We start from the raw sequence: 17,210 nt of genomic DNA on the forward strand, positions 1-17,210 counted from the left end.
CATTTCCCAGGAAACATCTGGTTGGACTTTGCTAGTAAGGACATGTAGATGGTGCAATTGGAGTGAAATGGAAAAACACAAATGTTGAAAATTTTCCTCTCTGGTAATCTTGTACTGAGTGACATTATAGCACCTGAAAGCAACAGTTTCAGTTTCTGAACCTTCTTATCAACAGGGATTTATATTTTGATACTTTCAGGGGGGGGGGAAAGACTTCTTTCTCCTCAGTCAGTTGGTAATATGAGAGCAGATAGGACCCTGTCAGCGTCACCACAGTGTTTACCCAAACACAGAGGACTGTCAGAGGATCCAGAGGTTCATGCTGTAGGGTCATTTTACCTTTAGTGGTCACTAACAAACCTAGCAAGCGTTATAATGGGCATGTACTTCTTATACGGTTTGCTTTTTGCATACGTTGGGCTGCCTGGACTCTTACTCGGTGATTTAGCTTTCCGATGCCCAAGCTGCACCGCAGAGGATATGATGGCATGCACCAAAATCGATCCACTATGTGCAGAGATTGTGAGGGAGCCAGGTTGCGGCTGCTGTCCGGTGTGTGCTCGGCAGGTGGGAGAGCTCTGTGGGGTTTATCTGCCAAGGTGCTCCACCGGTCTGAGGTGCTACCCAAGTATGGATGCTGACTTCCCTTTACAGCAGCTCATTCAGGGTTTGGGACAATGTGGACAAAGAATAGAAGGTATGGTAAGTTCTATGAAAAAACTGCTGCAAAGTAGTAGAATAAAGAAAGACCATTAAAGCTGCATTAATCTGTAGTTGTTGTTTTCAATCACTAAATCGCTTTTTATATTTAAATTGAATAAACTGAACAGAGAATAATCCCCCAAGGCTACATTGGCCTTACTTTTTAGACCTGGAGGATACATGGATCTCTTCCAAACCATTGTACAGGGTAGGGGTTTTACTTTTTTAGAACTCATAGTGTTAAGACTTAAAGTTAGCTCCATGTTTGACAGGTACCTGGCAGCTACAGCCCATCACTGTCTGGGCTTTACCTCCACTAGTGGGAGCCTCTAATCTGGACTTCTTTTTTTATGCTGTTGGTGCCTTTTTGAACATTTTAATTAAATTATCTAACAGATAATCTGTGGAACTAACCATCTCGGCAATTTGTGCTTTGGCGAGGTATATTCAGTGTTTTGTCTGTTAAATGTTTCTGTGTTTGTGTAATTTAACTGTAAAGTTAATGAACACAGCTCATTAACCAAATTTGCTTGCTTTGCCTGATAGTGCTGTCATCCAAATATGTTCACTTCTTTCTCCAATAAGCCAACACAGTGGTAGCCAAAATGGTGGTGAAACTTCAAAATTCCGAATCCAAAACTAAAGGCTAAGATCAAGTCAAGGGTGATGTCACATCCATCTTTTAAATACAGTACATGATATATATTGAGGGGTCAAAACCTGGGATTAAGGGTACAGGGGAGGTCACTGCATATAGTCTTTACAGAGTTAGTACTCATGAGAAGTACTCATGAATCCAGACTGGATTTCTTCTGTGTCTGTCATGTTGGAGAGAGGACCTAAACGCAGACGCGTACAGACAGGACTAGACAGTTTATTTAGGCCGGGAGAAAAACCAAAGAAGAATACAAAACAAAAGGAGACTCAGACTTTACTAACCAAACTGGGCAAAGCTAAACATTAAGATCATAGACTGTGAAACCCGGAAAGACACATGGAGGGAGGTGAACTGATATTCCAGTGAGGATGAAGGGGAACTCACACAATTTATACACATGAGGATGATTAGGGAAAGTGGAGGCACACAGGAGGGACTAATCGGGCATAATAAGTCAGGAGAAATGAAGCTGAACACAATCCACATGAGACAACGGACTGTCAAAATAAAACAGGAAGTGTCATGCATACCAAGACTCAGACTAGGACTTGCAGGCTTGACATTAAGGCAGGGATAAACAGACAGACTGGGGGTGACAAAGGATGAAACACAAAGAGAAGAACATGGAGACAGAGCACAGAGGACAGACAAGTAAGAGAGAGAGAGGGCGAGAGACATGACAGACAGGAGGGGACGCCAAGGTAGAAAACAAAGAGACCAGACCAAGGGAGCAGGAACATAAACTGATAACACTTAAATAACTTGAAAATAAACTTGACACCACTAACAATATAGCAGGGAAATTACCAGGGATTACCAAGCTCTACTATTTCTAGTCACAGGAACTAAACAAGAAAACAAAACAATATAAAATCCAGGTAATATGATCATTTCTCAAAATCAAAAATGAATTTAACAATATTCAAAAGGTCCAAAACACAGAGAAGTATATTAATTTCCTAGGAGTGGAAATCTAATTCATTATGATGTTAAATCACCTACGTCTGCATCACTACAGCTTAAACTGACACAGTGCTATATGTGAGGGTCTGTGTACATTTGTTTTGTACATCCAAAGATTTGTCCTCTGTCAAGTATCTTCTGTACTGTGCTTTAACTGAGACTTCTCCTATATTCTCTTATACCTCAGCGTGAAGTTATAACAGAGAAGGAAAAGCTTCACTGAGAATTAGCAGAGTTGAGACTACAGTTTCACTGCAGAACTCTTTTAATGTCAGAAAAACCACCATCTACATCAAACATATTTGTAACTATCCCAAAAGAAACAACCCAGAAATCCTGCTGGGACAGAGAAATGTTAAGCTTTGCTATCCCACATTACAGTTATTAGGGACAAAGGGTCACTATTGATTCCTGAAAATGAATGTTGACATATGCAATGTGTTTGGCAGGCAGTGGCAGACCCACATCTGTGAGCGCAAACCAGCAGTATCCCTCCGATGAACTCTAACATGTCTGTAACCCACGTAGCCTCAAAGCTCTTGTATTGGGAATGCCTTTATTTTGATGTAGGCTATTGTATTAAGAAGGAAATTTAATACACATTGAAACTTTTAAGACTAGCATTCAATCATAAATGTCTCAGTGTCTGTTGTGAGCATCAGTGTCAGTTTGTTATTGGAAAAGAGTTTCTCTGAAGAAGAAGAAGGTGTGACCTATTTATATAAACTGCTTAGAGCTAATTAGAGCTAAATATTTATTTGTTTATCTTACGTCTCATGGCTACTGACTTAAATGGGAGGGGATAATGAAAACAAACCCATTTCCAGTCCTGCAATTTTATCTGAGCGCAGTGCACTCGGGATGGGGTCTATGCTGTGATTTATCACCTTTGGCGTTCAGATCAGTTAAAATACAAACGAGCATTGTTTTATAGGGCAGGTTGCACTCTGTTAAGCTTGACTTTTCAAGCATGGCAGCTATTTAATATCAACATCTGTCTTTCTTTGTACCCTTCAACATCTACATTTCGTTAACTGCGGGAAAGATCCTTAAGTTTACACTCTCACTTTTCAGTTCAACAAAAAAACAGTGTTGCTTTTTAGGATATTGTGCTTATTTGATGTGATCCTGGGTTCACGTGGGTCTTTTGGGTCACTGAAATGAGCAGCACATCAGCCTGAGTAAACAGTCTAGAGTTCATAACCTCCTTGAGCTTTGCTGAGACTTGGTGCTTTCAGCAGACAAACATCTGTGTATAAATATGTAAAATGTGTTGGCTAGGGACAAGATTTTTCAGTTTCCCAGTTTCAATTTGTTGTCCAAGTAGTACTGATTAATCAACTGAGCACTTTGGTTGCATACAGGTAGGCGCTCCCTGTGAGACGGGAGTATGCTTGCCAAAGTGTTGTCTTTTTATTAACTTATCTAAATGGATAGACAGTAACCAGTGCATGGAACGGGAAGTCTCTGCCAAGATATCCTGTACTACACTGTGGAAACCCTGGAAGTCCGCTCCAGGGCGTCAACTTGTGCTGTTTTGTCAAAGCCACTGGGATGGCTCATTTAGGTAGTTTGTTCCTCGTCCTTATAATCTATATGACAAGGTGGGTCAAAATCACATTGGTGAGAGGTACTTTTCACTCCAAAATCATCATTTTTTGAAGTGCACTATAGTTGCACTGGGGTGTGTTTTAACCAGAACCACAATCCCCTTTTTAAATCAAGCTAAAGTAGCTTTCACTTCCTAAATCCAACCAGTGAGTGAATGCAGGGTTTAAAAATGACTAAGAAACATGAAGTTAAAAAAAATGTGGAAAACAAAGGTCACAACTGGATGGAAACCATAACCTTCTCACTCATAAACCGGTGAGACCCCATGCCATAGACACCTCAAAATATGGATATAGCTTTGGATTTTGAAAACCAAAGCCAGTGCAGAAGCGCCTTTAAAGTGTCTCTTTAATGGCCACCAGGAGGGTATCTCCTGTGGTTGCAAAAAGACTCATAGACTTCATATCCGTAGAAGTCTGTGAGAAAACCACAGTCTTCTCTCACCTCTGCACAAACTGTCCTGATGAGTTTACGGGCTCGGTCATTTACGCTGTAAATCCAAGAAAGGAGGCCTAATCAGACTATGTTCATTAATGACCGAATGAGGAATTAGGCAATCAGTGAGGAGTTTTAAGCCCACTTCCATCACCCAAAAGGAAAAAAAGAGAGATGGCAGTGGCAGAGGCTTCGGAAGAGAACTTCATAGACCATCTTTCAAACCGTCTAAATTCCCGTCCAGGATACAGCAGAGCTTAAAGATATCAGGCATGATGATGATGTCAGAAAGGAGAAGTAAAGGTTGGTTGTAAGCATTTTACAGACATGCAGCAGCCACAGGCTATGTTATTGCTTCTATGAGATCTGGAAGCTTGATTTGTCAGAGCCTACCTGACTTTAAAAAGTGGCATTTGTCACTTGAAATATTTTTGCAATTTTCCAGCTTCTATGTCCACAAGCTTACAATAATCAGCTGCAATGACATTTTAAATCCAACTTAAATTCTTCCAGTCTGAAAAGCAGGGAGATATAACGATCGTGAGTGTTTCCACCTGAATTGCTTTTTTGACAGTCCAGTTGAAATGGCTCTCCGAGTATTTGGTGCACTAAGGTTTTAGTCTGGTGATGATTGTGAGCTCCAGTCTTGACATCAAACCAAATATTCCCTTCCTTTAAATTCTGGACAAAGGAAATGAATTCACTGACTCCGATGAGGTGCTGAAGTCTATGGCAGGTGTGGAAGATCTGTCAGAAACATGGATACATCATTATGCAGCAATATTTGGATTAGCCATTAACATTTCAGCATCCACTGTATTTATGCAGGGACGATCTGTTGAGCAGCACAGAATGTTTGCTCAAAACAAATTCGCTTGACTTACTTGAAAGGCTGAAAGTCTGCACTTACACTCCACAACATTATTTTAAGTCTGCTGCTGCCAACGGTTTGGGGAATTGTACAAGGGAGAGTTTCTCTAGTGGCCAGTCAATCAGTGATTGGGCTTGGCCTGAGTGCGTTGCATCGAATCCAGCTTAAAAAACAGGCCAGAAAATGATGCATGATCTGCATTTAAACAAATTGAATTTCCATTGACATACTAGAGTTACTAGCAGTGTGTATGGTGGATACTGGATTTTAATTTTGATTTCTGCTAGCCTTCCCACAAATATACCAGTGTACTTGCTCTTTCTTTTGGCTGTCTCTTTGATAGACTAGCAAATTTACAGACGAGGAAATAACTGAATCGATCACATATTCTGCTTGGCAGTGGTAAATAAAGTACCGGTTAAGTGCTCCAGTAAACCCAGAGAATGATTACATTTAAAACTCTTTAGATATGACTTTATGACCTAACAATACTGTGCAGAGAAACCCAGCAATTCCTTCAAGTACAATGGGAGGACCACAGAGATGAGCAGCTAAATGAAATTCACCCGTTAATTAGAGCTAATTTGTCAGCCTGCAGTGCAGGGCCAAACATGTCTTCTGGGAATAAGGCCTGCTGCTACACAGTACACAGTTCTCTGAAGACAGTACAAAATCTAAATCCTTTTTCCCAGGTTTGAGGTCACACATGGCAGGTCAGTCAGTGTAGGCAAAAAAAAAAAAAGAAAGCCTGACTGCAGAAGAAATAAAACAGCCAGGGATTAAAAGGCAGTAAGGGGCAGAATCAGAAAGGGTTTTATTGCCAAATGTTGAGCACGTTTACAAAATTAGGAAATTGCTGCGAAACATACTGTAACAGAAACACTCAAATAAACATAGAAATTAAAATTAAAAGTGCTAAGTAGATATATATATACATAAATAAAGGTGATGATCAGTGCAAAAATGGAACAGATGCAGAGAACACAGCATAGGGTCATGTGTTTGTGGTGGGTCCTTTTGTATCTGGAAGGACCCTCCTACAGGAGCTTAGCTCAGTCATTCTCGACCACCCGAGCGGGCGTGTCCCATTTTGACCTCTGGATTTCCAGGCCATGCCCGGCACAGATGTTTCTGTATACTATGCTGGCCACTTGGTTATGGTGTTCCACGTATGCACTGACTTCTAGCATCTTGCACCCTGCTCTTATGTGCTTGATTGTCTTGGGGGCATCTTTAAACACTCTGCACCTGGGGTCTTGCCTGGTGTGGTAGACCCCAGCCTCTATGGATCTTGTACTTAGAGCTTGGACTTGGGGTGAAACCCTCCATGCATGGACAGGAGCTTCCTTGTCTTGATGTCAGTGGCTTCTATTTCCTCCTTTGGCCATCTTATTATCCTAGCAGGGTACCTGATCACCGGCAGGGAGTAGGTGTTGATAGAGAGAGAGAGAGATAATATATATTGTATAATATACTGAGATGGATGATTGTTTGTATGCATAAACTAAAAATAAATGATTAAAGTACAGATGATACAAATTATGTTATTTACAAATACGGGAAGTCATTGCATTAAGCTCATAGATGTGATGTGTGTTCTACTTGCTAGTCTGTCTATAAGGTGCAGTACTATACTGTAGCAGGTGGGGGAGCATACAGTCAGGACAATAGGAGACACCTGGCTCCATTGTTTCCTCTCTTTAACACCTCTACTCTTCCTAATTTCATTTTTGATTTTTTCGTTAACTGCAGGAAAGATCCTTAAGTTTACACTCTCACTTTTCAGTTCAACAAAAAAACTGTTGCTTTTTAGGATATTGTGCTTATTTGATGTGATCCTGGGTTCACGTGGGTCTTTTGGGTCACTGAAATGAGCAGCACATCAGCCTGAGTAAACAGTCTAGAGTTCATAACCTCCTTGAGCTTTGCTGAGACTTGGTGCTTTCAGCAGACAAACATCTGTGTATAAATATGTAAAATGTGTTGGCTAGGGACAAGATTTTTCAGTTTCCCAGTTTCAATTTGTTGTCCAAGTAGTACTGATTAATCAACTGAGCACTTTGGTTGCATACAGGTAGGCGCTCCCTGTGAGACGGGAGTATGCTTGCCAAAGTGTTGTCTTTTTATTAACTTATCTAAATGGATAGACAGTAACCAGTGCATGGAACGGGAAGTCTCTGCCAAGATATCCTGTACTACACTGTGGAAACCCTGGAAGTCCGCTCCAGGGCGTCAACTTGTGCTGTTTTGTCAAAGCCACTGGGATGGCTCATTTAGGTAGTTTGTTCCTCGTCCTTATAATCTATATGACAAGGTGGGTTATAGCATTGGTGAGAGGTACTTTTCACTCCAAAATCATCATTTTTTGAAGTGCACTATAGTTGCACTGGGGTGTGTTTTAACCAGAACCACAATCCCCTTTTTAAATCAAACTAAAGTAGCTTTCACTTCCTAAATCCAACCAGTGAGTGAATGCAGGGTTTAAAAATGACTAAGAAACATGAAGTTAAAAAAAATGTGGAAAACAAAGGTCACAACTGGATGGAAACCATAACCTTCTCACTCATAAACCGGTGAGACCCCATGCCATAGACACCTCAAAATATGGATATAGCTTTGGATTTTGAAAACCAAAGCCAGTGCAGAAGGGCCTTTAAAGTGTCTCTTTAATGGCCACCAGGAGGGTATCTCCTGTGGTTGCAAAAAGACTCATAGACTTCATATCCGTAGAAGTCTGTGAGAAAACCACAGTCTTCTCTCACCTCTGCACAAACTGTCCTGATGAGTTTACGGGCTCGGTCATTTACGCTGTAAATCCAAGAAAGGAGGCCTAATCAGACTATGTTCATTAATGACCGAATGAGGAATTAGGCAATCAGTGAGGAGTTTTAAGCCCACTTCCATCACCCAAAAGGAAAAAAAGAGAGATGGCAGTGGCAGAGGCTTCGGAAGAGAACTTCATAGACCATCTTTCAAACCGTCTAAATTCCCGTCCAGGATACAGCAGAGCTTAAAGATATCAGGCATGATGATGATGTCAGAAAGGAGAAGTAAAGGTTGGTTGTAAGCATTTTACAGACATGCAGCAGCCACAGGCTATGTTATTGCTTCTATGAGATCTGGAAGCTTGATTTGTCATCTTATTATCCTAGCAGGGTACCTGATCACCAGCAGGGAGTAGGTGTTGATAGAGAGAGAGAGAGATAATATATATTGTATAATATACTGAGATGGATGATTGTTTGTATGCATAAACTAAAAATAAATGATTAAAGTACAGATGATACAAATTATGTTATTTACAAATACGGGAAGTCATTGCATTAAGCTCATAGATGTGATGTGTGTTCTACTTGCCAGTCTGTCTATAAGGTGCAGTACTATACTGTAGCAGGTGGGGGAACATACAGTCAGGACAATAGGAGACACCTGGCTCCATTGTTTCCTCTCTTTAACACCTCTACTCTTCCTAATTTCATTTTTGATTTTTGTCCCATGTCCAACACCATACTGTCCACAATATCTTTTTGTTAAAATAAATATTTAATGACCACCAATTTGCAATGATTAAGCTGCACTCAACCAGGAAGAGAAACTCGTGAGATTGGAATCTTTTTACTAAATGTGCTTGTATTATTTTGGTGATGCAAAAAATATAAAAATGTTGTTATACTTTATTCTAATCTGAGTGTGTTTTACACTGCTGGAACTGCAGTGGAGTGTAGAACACACAGCAGGAATACCTGTTCAATCAACACTGATTTGACTTTGATTTCCATGTCTCCCTCATCAGGTTGTGGCATCCAGTTTAAAGTTTCAGAGTTCTGATGTGTAGCTCTCATGTTGGCAGCCAAAACCTTCCCCTAACCACAACCATGAATTAACCATTGTTTTATTATCATAACCATCTACCCCTACCCATTCATTCAACACATCGGTGGGTTGGACAGAGTCATCCAACAGTGACGTTCATAAGACCACTCAGACCGCCAGTCGTCAACTGAAAAATCCCCACTGCACAAAGCACAAACCTGTTTTGCACTTTCCTTGTGCTTCTGTTTATTTCTCTCTCCTTGTCTCTTCTTTGTGCCGTCGGTGGTCTTAGACTGCCCTTTATGGCCTGAAGGGGTTCCTCTGCTGAGACTTGCTGCTTCTCCTTCACTCACACTCTATGGTCTTTAATTATTCTGTGTCGATTTGTGCTGCACACAGTAGAATGTGTGAAAAGTTAAAGCTATAACAGATCACTTTGGGTGGGAGTTGCATGTGGGTGCCTGCAAACCTGAGAAAACTCCCCCTGAGGTGTAAATAGCCCTCTCTCCTTCTCTTTCATATCTTAAAGCACATTGAGAAGTTGCAGCTTGCATACTGCATTACTTATCAAATTAAGATTCAGAAAACATATAAAGTTTGTCAAACATAATATTCTGATGTCTTCAGATTAAACTATGCAATAGATGCATCTTCACCAGCGACATTCTGCCTCCAAATGAATGCTCACAGCACTGCCTGTATAGCAATATATTATACTGCACTTTGAACTAAAGTGTTTGCAAAAGGCTGCCTCTGTGTTTGCGTGGAGGCACAGAGTGATGTTAACATTTGCTTCTGACCACCAGGCAAAAAGAAGTCCGAAGTTCATTCTTTTAATCTGTTTTTTGTTAAACCTGAGAACCTTCTCCACCTTGCCCTACCACAGCAGTAACGTGCAGCTTCCACAATGACTGACTGAAGTGCTTGTTTAAACACTGCCTAAGCTCACAGGCTATGGAACAACAAGGTGAGGGATACTTTCCCCCCTAATGCTGGGCAGACACTGTGCGATTTTTTTCAGTCGCGCGATTCAGCTCCTGCTCAAACTGTACGATTGACTCGCAGGGGTTAGAAGTTCGCAGGTCACGATGCAGGGTCTCACACTATACGACCCGATGCTCTGATGCGACCTGAGTGCTCACACTGTGCGTCCATAAAATGAAAGTTATAACAGAAATTCTGTCGCTCGCTCTCCCTCGCTGTCTTTCAGTCACACAGACACGCACACCACCACCATCAATTTTGCTAAATTGCTAATGAAAAACATTGATCAGGCAGCTGTGATTGAGCAGCAATGTAGATCCAACTATTTTCACGGTTGTTGTGGTCGTGATAATTTTGTGAGGCCACATCGAAAAGGCTCGGATGAGCTTGCCATAGTTCTACAAGTTGTGCCTCCATCGCTTGTGTCCAGATCACACGCTGCACTGCTGTGCTGCGCCGTCTTTTTCGCTGACATTTGTGTTTGCGCGTGCGCAGTGTGAGAAACTGCGGTGACACCCTCAAGATGGTCGCGAGGATTTCAAACCTCCTCACGACCAAGCGATTGATGATCGGGAGCTGATCGTGAGGTGTTAATCGCTTCTCGTTACCCCACATATACTACACGATGCACGACGCACGATGAAGGCCAAAATCGGGCCGATCGCCAAAGCGGTCGCACGACTCAAAAATCGGCTCAAAATGGGCCAAAAATCACACAGTGTAAGCCCAGCATAAGTCTGTACAGAGTTAGTGTAATTTTTAAAAAAATCAGCCACAAAATTAAAATCTCATCCCTGATATTTTGTTGGTCCCTCTCACGCTGCCAAAACCACTCTGAGCAATTGCTTTGAGAACCGCACCTCTGGAGTTTGTGGTGGTGTTCTGCACTAAAACATTGTCAACAAATAGTTTATTTGTTGGGGTTGGGGTGGGGACTCCATGAATCTGCATACTCTAGCTGTTCCATCAGATTAGAAGCAGGGAGGCCAGGTTAATGTCTTGGGGTATTTTTCATGTGCTTTTTCATGATTTTCTGCATTGCTCTGCTGTGGGAAAGTGCTGCTGCTGCAGAATATGGCACTATCAAGAAGTGTGTGTTTGGACTGCAAGACAGACAAAGGAGCATTCGCACATCTGCAGATCGCTCTCAGTGTAAAATGTAATTGTTCCCAGAACTTAAAAAGTACAGCATACTTAAGATGACTAAGTTTAGGCAACTTAGTCATTGTGAGCTTGGTAAGTTTCATGTATAGTGGGGTCTTTTATTTTGAAACGTGATTATTCCTGTGTCTGACTTCCTGTCTTGCTCATCTGCTCTGTGCATCTTGGTGTGGCTTTCTCAAAACTAGAACTGGTCCATTTTGATTTATAAGATGGTGCATTTGATAGAGTGAAGAGCTGCTTCCGGAATACATTGCATTTGGTGAAATTGTAAGCATTTCGTTGTGTTGGTATTGTCAGCTCAGAGTTCAGGGATGGAATATAAGCCTGCAGTTATTCAACACACTTATCTTAAGCTTTAATGTTTTTGGATATTAGTTGTATTTAGTAAAGTCACAGAAAACAAAACAAAACAAAAACAAACATGTCACACTGGCATAAAGACTATAACATGGCTCTGGCCTTTCTCTGCAAGATACATATTGGTAAGAACTGACCCACAACCTCTTTAACAGAAGTGACCAGTAGATATATTGGATCACACCACCTGCACATGAGCGTATGCATGCAACACAACTGCATAAAAAATCTGCCAAACCCTCCGTGTTACTGGTCTCTTTAGCAGTGAAATGCTCTCACGCCTCCTCACCTGCATAGTTTCTCTGCTTTCTGGTGGGTTTTCTCAGAGTTTTTTCCACCGTTAAACAGAGTTAATGAGAAGCTGTGAAAAAGTGAAGCCGCAGGTCCTACTTCTTAATTAATGGCATCAAGTATATTTAGTAAAGCTCCTGGAGAAACTGAAGAGTTGGGCATCAACTGAAATGAGTTTTAAGGTTATTTCTTAAATGCAATTTTTAAATAAATGATAAATATTCTTGAAGCAATCACATATAAACAACATTCTGGGGGTAAGTTTACAATGAATATATCAGCACTCGAGAGCCTGTTTTGAAAAATAATTGACTTTGACCTTTTTGCCTTTTAAGCCTGACAATCAGTGTAGAAGCACCAAAAGTTTCCTGTTAACAACTACAAAGGCAGCTTCATTGCTTAAAATGACACGCAGCCACATAGAAAAGTTGAAAGAGAGAGCTTACTGTAAAAGGTCTGAAGGGGATCTTCATTATTCTGTTTCTTTTTGTACATTTGCCAGCTGTAAAGTGTTTGAAGTGGTTGGGGCTTAAGAGGAACCATTTACACAGACAGTGGGTTTAAAGTAGTGAGAGGCCACTTTCTTGGACGTCAAAGCCCAGCCCAGTCAATTTGAGACCAGCTCTGCTGTATATGATAACAGGACAAATACATTAAGCAACTCTGGAAAGACATTACTCATTCTGTGCTATGAGAGGACTGTGAAAGCTTCACATAGAGGCAATACCCAAAGCCAACACTGCAAACAGCTCGAGACAGGTAGTTTCTATGGCGCTGAAGACAGAATCAACAACACAGTATTGTGATGACAGCTGTTGGCTAAAAACAAGTTTGGGTTTTTTTCTGCTTGAAAATGCAGTCATGAGTTCCTATAAGTGTCTATAGAGGCAGTTCAAACAACCGCAGAAAAGTGTTTACAAGCTGTGTATCTACCTTATTTAACTCAACCACAACACAGCATTCCTGCTGCATTCACTTTTGCATTGCCAAGGGGAAATAATGCTTTACATTACCCATCCATCCATTTTCTTCCACTAACATTTATGTTGTGAAGCTATAAAATGCTTTTATGTGTTTCTGACGGCAGATATGATTTGCCCCGCAAAACCTTCCCAAGTCAAAGATTCCTTCATAGTTCATGAATATCTTAACAAAACTTGGAACAAAAGTCTGAATTTGTATGCTGAAGTGGAGGTTGGAAGCTTTTACATGTAGTCAACACTGACAGATTGTAGGGAATTTAATTTGACCACTTGAAACTTAAGGACTCATTTATGGTCACAGTCTGTCCACGTGGAGCTCACATGTGAATCTTTCCAATCTCGATAAGAAGACGATTTTGGCTTGAGGGATAGTAACGCTGGTCAACCAGTCTGTCCAGTACTGTTGCAAATAAAAATATATCACTAAAGATTGGATGGATTACAATGAAATTTGGTCCACCCATCCACTTATTCCGTTTTGTTTACAAGCCAGTGGATGTTTTTGCTGGTCTAAGGTCTTCCCCAGGGTTTCCTCTTGGTTGGACATCTCACTTTGGAAGCACGCTAGAGAGATTCCCAAACAGCCTCAGCTGGCTCCCTTTGATATAGAGTATCAGAGGCTTTACCTCCAGCCCCTCTTGAACAACTGAGCTCTGCCTCACTGCACTATCCCAAACCACAAATTTGAACACTTTGGCTTCTCTCAGAAATTCTGTCCGTAGAACTCATGAACATAATTGTTGACAAAGGGCAGCTTTGGCAGGGTCTATGGCCATCGTCCACCATTTGCCTCTGTTAACTGACATGATATGCAAAGCTAAATGAAAAACTAGCCATAATTATTGGTATCCTTTTCCTTTAGAAAATAACAGGTCCCTGACACTGGATAGTGCTTCTCTGAAGAATGTCTTGGAGATCATCTAATTTCATTGTTCTCATTTCATTGTGTCCCAGATGCATCAAACTGAGCCTCTTCCATGTTTTATAGTGGGGGTGGGGTTCATTCTACATTCCTCTGTGACCAAAGAGCAGATGTGTCTTACAAAAACACTTCCAGAAGCATTGTGACTTGTCATCTTAGATTTTTGCTAATTTCTATCAACTTTACAATGCTTTCTTTCCAAATAAGGATTTTCTTTCATTCAGGACGCAACATGTGATTTGACAAGACCCTGTAAAACTATGAACCCGGGGGTTAGCTTCCACATACCTATTGAACCTTTCCTTGGTCCTTTTTCCACCGCTCAGACTATCTTCCTGATTAACCTGGAGTCAGTTTTTTACTAGGAACACATCTAGAGAGAATGGGTACTGACCTTCAAATTTCTAGTAATTCTCCAAACCTGATTTTCACTGGAAAGTCAGGCTGCATGAAAGTTGGTATTAGATTCCATTACAGCTTGTTTTATTTCCATTGTCCTGTTGTGTCTGTTCTCTTGTGGTTCACACAGTGACACCAAACAGCACAATGAGTACTTCTCATTGTGTGATATATACAGGAGTACTATAGGTTCAGTGATTGTAGGAGTGAAGACAGTGGTGGTAGAACACTGTCATTTGGGAAACTATGAACACATTTTTGTTTCTTACATGTTAAATGTTGGTCCTTTTAAAATGCTTCTTTCATCCAAAGTCTTGTATAATCAGGCTCTATCCTATCACAAAGACTGCATGGTATGATACTAACCCAACCTAAAAATTTGCTCTCAGGCTTCAGGCTCACTTGTGGTTCCTTGAGTTTCTAAAAGTAGACTGGGCTCTAAAAGTAGAGCCTTCAGGTATCAGACCCCTTTCCCATGGAAACAGCTCCCAGTCTGGGTTTGAGAGACAGACACCCTCTCTACTATTAAGGCTAGGGTTTATAATTTAAGCTTTGCTTTCTGGTAAAGCTTAAGTCTGGATCAGGTGACCCTGAACCATCCCTTAGTTATGCTGCTGCTGCTGGGGGACTTCCCATGATGCACTGAGCATCTCTTCTTCCCCTTTGTGACCAACTGCTTCTCCATAGGGAATTAACTGATTTGGGGTTATCACTCTAATATAGTAGGATCTTTACTTTGTAATACAGGTGGAGTACAAAGTGCCTTAAGGCAAGTGTTTATGTAAACTGATGCTACATAAAATAAAAATTAGCGTAATTGTGTTGAAAACATTTGTTGGTCAAATAATTCACTTTTGTTTTTTTAGTTATGTTTTATTATTGTTTTTCTTTAATTGCTTTAATTTTCTTTCAAGAAGAAATTTCCAAATTTGCCAGAAAGGGATTTGTAAGACACAAGTTTCTAGCAACATAGAAGCCGGACTTGCTCATTTTGCACACCTGGCAGAGCGTGCACCAGCACACATGAGCACAGACACATTCAGACAGTGCCATGGCATGTGTAAGGAGCTCCCAAGATTTGGAGGAAGGCTTCCTTCTCAGGCTTGATTTACAACCTCTTCTGCTTCAGTGCTAATTACAGACACACACGGTCTTACACAAATACACACTCACACACACCCACAAAGCCTCTGGCAGGAAAGTTAGATGCCATAAAAAATCCTTACTCAGCATGAAAAGCCTTCATCAGATGTGCATCCTCACGAGTCTGGACTCACCTTCACTGACTGCCAGTCTACCTTAGGACTATAATTCATGAGTGTTTTGACTGCGACGCTGATGAAAGTCCATACAGTTTTAACCCCCTGATGTAGTTCTGTTTTAAAGTTACAGTCATCAGTATCGTTAAATTCACTGTCTGGATCTGCCCTGAATGACCTCAGTGAGCTGTTTTGTTGTTTGTGCTTTGTTTCTCCCGTCGCCACCAAATGATGAACATACTTTGCTATAACAGTCAGCAGTAACTGCTCTCACAGAGACCCCCACTGCTCAGTGTAGCTCAGTATTTTAAACCTAAATGGGCTGGATGTAGCACTTGGCCATTTCACAAAAAACATCTTAGCACAGTTTGGTCCACACAACGGCTGGCTGCACAGAATTAGTCACATGAAGCAGGAGGGACACAGGATGCCTTGAGGACACAGAATGACTTTGTCCTTTAATTCTAGGATTAAGACAACTTTTCAAAGGGCCTGTTATTAGATAAATAATTGCTTTTAATAGTAGCTTTGATTACTGAATAGATAAATATAGATGAGTCTTGAGCATTTTAGTAAGCACAGATGTTGTACACACTAAAAACTGTGAGGCAATTTTTAGTGTGTGCAACATCTGTTTGTTAACTAAAGAAACCACAAGAAAACTTTCATACTCAAACAAATGACTCAAAATAAGGTTTTCTAGGAACCTAACAAGTATTGAATGTTACGCAAGGATCAAAACCAAAAAGCCATGAAGTCTGAATGTTTATCTGGACATATGCTACACATTAACTGCATTTGCTTTGTGTGTTTATTTGCTGCAGAGGTGCATGGGACTGAAAATCCACTCACCGGGAGACCGCCTCTAAACCCATGTACTTGGCAGAAGACCATCCTCGAACAACACCTTCAGGACCGCAGAACAAGGATGAAGATAACTCAGAGAGTATCTCAGGTCAGGGTTAAACCGTTTTCCTATAATTTAGCTACAGGTAACAATTCAGGGTTCATTTCACCGGGATTTGTTTTTGTAGACTAACTGATAACCTGAACTATATTGGCTCCATGTCTGACATAATTGGATCCACAAGTTTTTATAAATCATATGAGCAAAACTGTTGTAATTATATATTGTAACCTCCCCTGCAGCTCATCTGCCTGACATGGAAACAAAGAAGCATGTCGTTAAAAAGAAACAGCTGAAATGAAAAAAAAAATAATCTCAGCAGTGTGTAATGTAGGGGCCTATTCGTTACCTGCCTATGTTACATCTTCTTTCTAGGCCTACAAAAGATAATCATTACAGGATACAGCGAAATGTTTGCCCATCAAAAGAAGCAGTGACACAAGGTCAAAAATGTGCTGTGTGAGCAATAATGTCTGGTACAGTGGTGCCCTCCTCTGGGCACTGTTTTACTCAGACAAACAGATTAATATGTGCACACAATAAACACACACTCACTTTTTAATCCTTGACATTCTCTATATTTTTATGCATTCTACAGGCCCAGCTCAATCTCAGTTCATAGCTTACTTGGTAGGCTCCACATTTTCCACCCTGTACCATGCTTTAATATAAGCACTCATTTATGTGCTTTAATAGAAACTGTGAGTGTTGAAAAATACATCAGTTGATATGAGCCGAGGTGACAGTTACAGTGACATCAGATTCTTAATGCAACGACTATTTGTTTGTAGAGAAATTCTTTGTATAGTTTTGGCAGCTGAAGGCCTTGTGTTTGAAATGCTTTCAAACATAATGACACATTTCCACTCTGACAATTTACTGATGCATTTG

General features: G+C 40.8%; 1 protein-coding gene across 1 annotated transcript in view; it reads left to right on the forward strand.

The window, feature by feature from the left end:
* Nucleotides 1-282: 282 nt before the first annotated feature.
* igfbp2b (insulin-like growth factor binding protein 2b) overlaps nucleotides 283-17,210 on the forward strand; it is a 31,950-nt gene continuing 15,022 nt past the window's right edge. Inside the window, exons 1-2 of the mRNA XM_084908503.1 lie at nucleotides 283-697; nucleotides 16,237-16,367. Of these exons, the coding sequence (XP_084764629.1) occupies nucleotides 376-697; nucleotides 16,237-16,367 (453 nt within the window). The 5' untranslated portion in view covers nucleotides 283-375. The remainder of the gene's footprint in view (nucleotides 698-16,236; nucleotides 16,368-17,210) is intronic.

The sequence above is a fragment of the Perissodus microlepis genome, chromosome 16 (genome assembly GCF_051167445.1).
Source record: "Perissodus microlepis isolate ML-2025 ecotype Zambia chromosome 16, ASM5116744v1, whole genome shotgun sequence".
Lineage (NCBI taxonomy): Eukaryota > Metazoa > Chordata > Actinopteri > Cichliformes > Cichlidae > Perissodus > Perissodus microlepis.